Source organism: Monodon monoceros, unplaced genomic scaffold (genome assembly GCF_005190385.1).
Source record: "Monodon monoceros isolate NGI ecotype Baffin Bay Population unplaced genomic scaffold, NGI_Narwhal_1 Contig6161_ctg1, whole genome shotgun sequence".
NCBI lineage: Eukaryota > Metazoa > Chordata > Mammalia > Artiodactyla > Monodontidae > Monodon > Monodon monoceros.
This window is the reverse complement of record NW_021701918.1, coordinates 10,750-17,731: the sequence shown is the minus strand read 5'-3', so window position 1 is coordinate 17,731 and position 6,982 is coordinate 10,750. Positions and strand designations below refer to the sequence as shown.

General features: G+C 54.7%; 1 protein-coding gene across 1 annotated transcript; it reads right to left on the bottom strand.

The window, feature by feature from the left end:
• Positions 1 to 438: 438 nt before the first annotated feature.
• On the bottom strand, positions 439 to 4,264 carry LOC114890652 (paired box protein Pax-2-like; the record flags this gene model as incomplete). Its single annotated transcript, XM_029214363.1, has 2 exons — positions 2,886 to 4,264; positions 439 to 679 (listed from the first exon to the last, which is right to left on the bottom strand). Coding segments are annotated over exons 1-2 (445 nt in total), but the record flags the coding sequence as incomplete, so codon positions are not given.
• Between the last annotated feature and the right edge of the window lie 2,718 nt (positions 4,265 to 6,982).

The following is a 6,982-nucleotide window of genomic DNA, read 5'->3' as shown; positions in this document are numbered from 1 at the left end:
CTGGGAAGCTGGAGAAAGGCTGAAATAATTGAGTTTACCTATAACCACATGGCCAGATGCCACGCTCTGAAGCCCAAAGCCACAGCTTTGGCACACCAGGCTGCCCAGAGGAGAGGAAAGCAGGTCCCCCAGGAACCTCGGGGACACAGGAGTGTGGAGACTCGACACTGGGCACTCATGCTCCACTCTTGCCAGCCCGGCCTATTTGCCCTCATTCTCCTGCACACATCCTAGCAAGAGGCTCATAATTCCGGCCACCTTGGTGGAGGCAAGAAAAAAGGCAAAGGAAGAGGCAACAGGATGGGCAGAAAGAACCAGCCCTAGCCCTTCCTGGCTTTGACATTTCCAGGCTGGAGCGTACAGAGACCCTGACCACGTTTTTTTCTCCCACATCTGCACACATCTGTTCAGGAAGCACCCTGGTTTCTGGAGACTCACTCTCTCTACAGAGATCATGGCAGGGAGCCCGCTTGTCACGCTGGGCCCCAGATGGCATGGGCTGAGGTGCCCCCCACTGAAAGCAGTTTCCCACCCTCCTGGAAGCCCCCTTACCGGTCACAACGGGGTATGTCTGCGTGCCCGACACGTTGCTGCCCAGCTCGGGGTTGGTGGATGCAGATAGACTCGACTTGACTTCATCAAGCCCAGGGGTCAGGGCTGGGAGGGAGTACTCGTTCCCCTGGGAGGAGAGAGAAAAGAGACAGCTCACTATTGACGTACACATGTGGAGAGAGGGCTTGGTGTGCAGATGGGGAGGAGGAACGGGGAGCCCTCCCAGATGGGGTGGAAGGAGATGGCCAGGCAGAGGGCGGGGAGTGTGGGAGGGGCGGGCTCGATGGATGATGGAGAGTTGTGTGTGGGTGGGGGCAGACCTGACTCTGGGAAGCTGAGGTGCAGCCTGTACATTCTCGGTGGGTATCCCAGCACCCTTTACATCTCTGTACCATCTCTTGTCTAAGAAGCCCCAAAGGCGGGGTTTAGCAGTGGGAATCCCCCTGCTGAGAGGCAAGCGGTGTTTTAAGGTCCCCCAGGGGTAGGGAATCTTGGGGAGGAGGGGCAAACCTTGACATGATGGCAGAGGCAGTAGCTGGGGGAAGGGCCTAGTGGGGCCTCGAGCCTGGCACTGCTGGGCTGGCTGACCGGGTGCTGGAGCCCCTTTTTAAAAAACAAACAAAGACTGCCTCACGGGCCCCTCGCTCTCTGCCTGTGCACTGGGGTATGAAATTGGGGAGGGGGAGAGTCCACATGGCTAACAGAAGGGTGGGAGGGGGCCAGTCATTGACTCTGAAAGGGTGTCCTGCCTGAAACACTCGGGTAATTGCCTTTTTATTGCAGCCACCGCCAAGCCAGACCCCAGAGCTGGGCTGACCAGGAGCCCGCACGAAGCAGGAAAAGTTGCTCTGATTAATATTACGTTAAATTAAAACTGATTTTCTGCTCTTTCGGGTCCGTTTTTTTCCCTTCCGCTTCCTGGCCCCCCCAGAGGGCCCCCTCCCCTCCCTGGCTGGACAGGATTGCCTCGTCATTTCCAATTCCTTCTCGTATTGATCTTCCTGTAGAAATCAGTTTTGTAATTAGCTGCAAATTAGGCCTTCTACTGGGGGTGAAGCTGCCCCCTGATTTATCACCAGAGTAATTCGCTGTGATCGGAGAGAAATTAAAATGCACTCAGTTAGGCTTCGGATTTGCTTTATGGGCCCTGCTCCGAGTTTCAGGGGGAAAATGACTGTGCTGGTTTTTAATAGTCTAATGAAAGTAAATAAAGGTTATTCATTGTAATGCAGCCGGGGACTCGGGGAGGGTGCACCAAGCCGCCTGCCTCTGCCGGCTCCTCCTTTGTTGGTTTATGGCTCAGGGCACCTTAAAAAGACGTTTGATTTTTGTTTTATGAAGACAAACAGCTTACGGGATAAAAGGACGGGCGGGGAGAAAGGCGAATGGCTGGGAGCTGTTGGAGTCCTAGAGTGGAACCGCGCTGTGCGGTCTGTGTGGTTGCGCTGGTGCGTGTGCGTGCGGGTGTGTGCCCGAGTGTGCACACATGGCAGGCTGTGCTGTGCTGAGGCTGTGGGCCTGGCCTGGGCTTTAGTGTGGGGGGGATGGGTGTGTGCTCACGCGTCGGAGTGTGTGCACAGGGGGCTGTCCTGGTGTGTGCGTGGAGGCGGGTGTGGAAGTGCGCTGAGCTGGTGGTCTGTGGGACGTGCACACCTACTGGCTGATGGGCTGTGCTATGAGTCCTGTGGGCTGGGCGGCGGGTGGGCAGCAAGCAGGTGGGTGGCGGTGGTCCGTGAACACGTGCACACAGGTGAATGGGAGCAGTTAGGAGATGTGTTTCTATGCCGTGTGATGTGCTGGTGTGTTGTGGGCTGCATCCCATGCTGTGTGTTCTGGGTTGCTCTTCATCTGTGGGAAGTATTGGGTCTGAGGGGTAGGCTGTCAGGAGGCAGGCACAGCGGGCTCACCTCCTGACGCCCCAGGCTTACTCAGACTTTCTGTAGGACCCTAGGTGCATTTAGGCAAGGGACGTTCCTGAGTGCTCTATGCCAGAAGCACAGAATGGCAGGGCTGGAAACGACCTGTCAGATCATCTGTCCAAGCCCTTCATTCTACAGACAGGGAAACAGGATAGAACTGAAACTGAAATGGGATTAAGATTTACCTACAGCCATACTCACGCCCAGAACTCACCCTTTCTAACTACCATATACTATGACGATTTTCTTAGCTCTGCTCTAATGTCCCTGTGTGAGCATGTTCACACAGCGCACCCAAAGGCAGCACACACGATGCTGGGTGTGCGTGTGGCTGACCCACGTGTGCACGTCCTCCAGAGGCCTTGCTCTGCCCAGTCCCTTTCCACTTCTGCAAGCAGAAAGCTCCTTCCTCACCTGCTCTGATTTGATGTGCTCTGATGCCTGGAAGACGTCAGGGTAGGAAGGACGCTCAAAGACCCGATCCAAAGCTTCTAGCTGCTGCTGGGTGAAGGTGTCAGCTCGCAAGTGCTTCCGCAAACTGTCCACGCCACTCTGGGAATCTCCATTGGGGACTGAGCCCTCAGACACATCTGGAGGACACAGGGACACTCGGGGCATGAGTGCAGGTCAGCAGAGGCACACAGTGGGCAAAGGTGACGGGCACCTGGCTCGGCCCCCAGGGCTTTGCACCCCTGCTGGGACCCCTTTTCCCCAGTTTTCAGGCTGGGAGGGGCTGGCTCAGGGGCTGGCCATGCCTCAGAGACCTGGCTGAGAGAGCCAGAGCCCCTGAATGTCCTGGGAAGAGAAAGGGAAGCTGTCACAACTCGGGGGCATGGGAAGGACTAGGCAGAGGCGGTGGAGCCAGAGGGATTCCCAGGGGCCATCTCCCCAGGGCACGTCTCCCCTGAGCCCCTTCTGTCCCCCCCCCCCGGCCTGGATTGGCCTGGGGAAGGAGCTGGGTGTCTTGGGCCAGCATTACCCAGCCTGTGGAGAATTGAACTCGGCTCTGAGATGAATTTCAGTTCCACTGACTCCAAGGGTGGAAAATCATCAAATCTCCGAGGCTGAGTATAACATGGAGACTGGGTGAAGTAATTAACTTCACCACTGAGGGAGGAGGGACTCAGGGCCCAGCTGAGGCACTCTGCTTGCGTTGGGCCAGGCCTGAGACTGGAGCAGACAGCAAGTGGCACGTGAGTCATGAAATGCAACTTGGGCAGAGACTGAAGACTGGGTCCCTGTAGATGCTGCTGTGCCCGGGCCACCCTCCTCAGCTTGTCCCTGACCTGGACTCTGGCGAGGCTCCGCCAGAGGCCAGCTCCTTGGCCGCCTGGTTCCTCCTGCAGTCTCTACAGGAAGCTGAGACTCGCCCCATGTATGAAAAGCCACGGTGGTGCCACAAAGTGCCTGCTCCCTGGGGCTGTAGGCCAGTCCTGTCTGTGTACTGCTCTCCCCAGGCCTCCCACCACTCTGCTACCCTTCCCTCCCTGGACCTGCCCTCTATCCCGGTCCACTGGGGTTTTCAGAGTCCACAGCGGGCCAAGTACCTGCTGTGCCTACACTCCCTGACCCCACACCCTGCAACTTCCCGGGCTCAAAGCTGGGTCCTCCCAGCCACAGCTTGGCCACTCCTTGGCTTCCCTAGCCCAAGACCAGCTGGGGAGCCTTGGGCCTGGGGCCAGCCCATGCTGTAGGCCCCAGGGTGTTCCTCTGGGACTGTTATATATATCAGTTTATAGGTGATTATACGATATGATATAATCAATATTGCATTATATACAGTAACACTGTACAGTATCATTCAGGAGAGCATGGAAAATATTACGTATTGATTAACCTCAACCTGCAGCCATCCTCTCTTGCTGGCCTCCCAGATGGAGCAAGGGGGTCTGCTTTCCTAATGGGACTTCCTGTCTTCACTCGATCCTGGAGGGGGTGGGAGAGCAAAGAAAGGGTGTGTGTGTGTGTGTGTGTGTGCGTGTGTGTGTGTGTGTGACAGAGAGAGAGAGAGAGAGAGAGAGAGAGAGAGAGAGAGAGAGAGAGAATGGAGACCAGGATCATGTCTGAGGTGGACAGACAGACACAGGGACAGCCTTGATGATATTTCTATGTTCCCTATGTTCCTAAGGCCACAAGACTTGGTTGTTGTGTTTTTTTCTGTGTAAGCTTCTGGAATGATTTTCTGTCTTAGAGGCAGTGTATGCATCTCTCTATATGAGTTAGGGTGTGACATATTTATTTTTCCCTTTTGTGTATTTTCTGTATATATGCATTTCTACACGAATAAACATCCAGATAGATAAGTGTCTGGGAATGTGTGACAGTCCAGGAACCTTTCTGAAAAGGTGCGTGTGTACGTGTGTGACTGCATGGGGAGTGTGAGCCCACGTCCCCCCATGTTTCTTCTGTGCCTGCTTCTCTCTCAAGGATGTACCATCATCTTAATGCTACCCCTTGGGGCTATTTGCATGTTTTATTGTGTCTAATTCTCTCTTGCTGGAGTCCTCCTACCTTTTTGGGAAGCACTTCTGTCAGAGCAGAGGGAGACAGCAAGTGTCTTTGTGTGTGGTTACTGCAGTGTCACCAATGAGTCCTGGCAAGTAAAGTGCATTTGTCTGCGAACATGGGCTCACATGTTATGTGCATGGGTGTGTGCGTATGTGTGGTGAGACTCATACTATGCCTCTGTGTAAATTTGTGTATATGCCTGTGTGTGGCTTGGCCCAGCCCGTGTGTGTGTGTGTGTGTGTGTGTGTAGGGGCTGAACTGAAGCTTTGTCCTCAGGTCACTGGCTGGAGGAGTCTCTCTTCCTTCATTTATTCAGGGGCTCTTCAGATCTTGACAAATCTGTCACTCTAAATTTGCGAGAGATTATGGTGCTCTCTCCCCAGCCCACAGAGAGGTGATATATGATATCTGCTGCCCCTATTGATTGCCTGATCTGGTGGCAGAGGCCGGCGAAATGAACTTGAAATGAACATCATGCCTCAACTCATTGTGCGTATAATACACTACTTAATCCCACATTTTTCAGCCGCTATGGAATTCAATTGATCAGTCATGTTCCACTGATAGCACTGTTTTAGGGGTTATTGCTGCTCCCTCCACTCACGGACCTTTTTATTTATTTATTTATTTTTTGTATACTCAGGGCCTGGTGATAAAACAGGTTACAGAGGCAGCGATGGAAAGGGGGAGGGAGGAAGGAAAGGCAAAAGGATGGCTGCTACTGGAAGAGGTGGCCGAGGGTCCAGGGAAAGGGAGGAAGAGGAGAGGGAAGGTGGGTGGGGCAAGGAAGAGACAGAAGGTGCTAGAGGAGCAGAAAAGCAAACTAGTCTGATGCAAGCAGGAGAGAATCGCCAAGGGAGGCTGCAGGAGGCTTGAGGAAACTCCTCAAAGGAGAAGGAAGGTGATAGGGAGGTAGGAAAGGCAGCAGTCATGATGAATGGCGAAGGAGCACAAAGAAAGTTCTGGGGAACAGGGAGGACATCCACAGGGGCAGGGAGACGGCAGTGGCATTACTGGTGGGGGACAGGGAGGCAGTGTCCCCCAAATCAGCCAGAGGGCCCACAGGCTCTCCCAGGCTCTCCCCAGAGGCCAGGGTGGTGCCCTTCCCTCAGCTAGAGAAGGAAGGGAGGAGTGAAGGCAAGGAGGAAGGGCGGGAAGGGAGTGAGGGAAGGAGGCCGGGAGAAGCCTGGGCTCAGAGGTCAAAGGAGGAGAAGCTCAGGGAAGAAGGAAGCCCAGAGGCAGAGGCAGGGCAGAAAGGGAGAGAGGAAGAAAGGGAAGAAGCTTCCTACACCAGACGCCTCAGGAAGCACAGGCTGGGCTGAGGGCCCTTGCTACAGGAATAACCCAGCTGGTTCTGCTTTCCCGGAAGCCTGTGTATCCAGTGAGGACGGTAGCCCGGGGCCTGGATGGGGGTGGGGTTGGAGGGTAGAGGTTGGAGGAGGAAAGAAGAAGAGAGTAGAGGAAGAGCAAAAAAGAAAAAAGAACATGGAAGAAGAGAATTGAAAAGGAAGAGAAAACGAAGCTGTTGTCAGTACCACCCACTTGCAGGGACCTACTCAGGAGATGGAGAGAGAGGGCTGCGGGGGGGCGGGTGCTTCCCAAGGTAGAGTCTCAGCGGTGGCAGCAAGGGAGAGGGATGGAGCTGGGCTATGAGACACTGCCAGGCCCAGGCACTGAAGGGCTCTCTGGCAGAGCTGGGCTAACATGGAGGAAGAGGCAGAAACAACTCCTGATCTGGGCTGCAGAGTGAGTAGCAAGGAAAGTAATTAGATAGCACCCACCCCCTTGTGCCAAGGAGCCAGGCTGGGAGTTCCCTGTGGGCAGGAACCATGACCGGTGCATCCCTGTAGATCCAGTGCCAGGCATGGAGCTGGGCACAGACTTGATACTCAGTGGATGAATGAGTGAATGAATGAATGAATGAACGAGGCTCTCCTGGGTGGCATTCAAAGCCAGACTACTGGCAGAAGGCCTCTGGACCAGCCACCTGGCTGGCTTAGCAT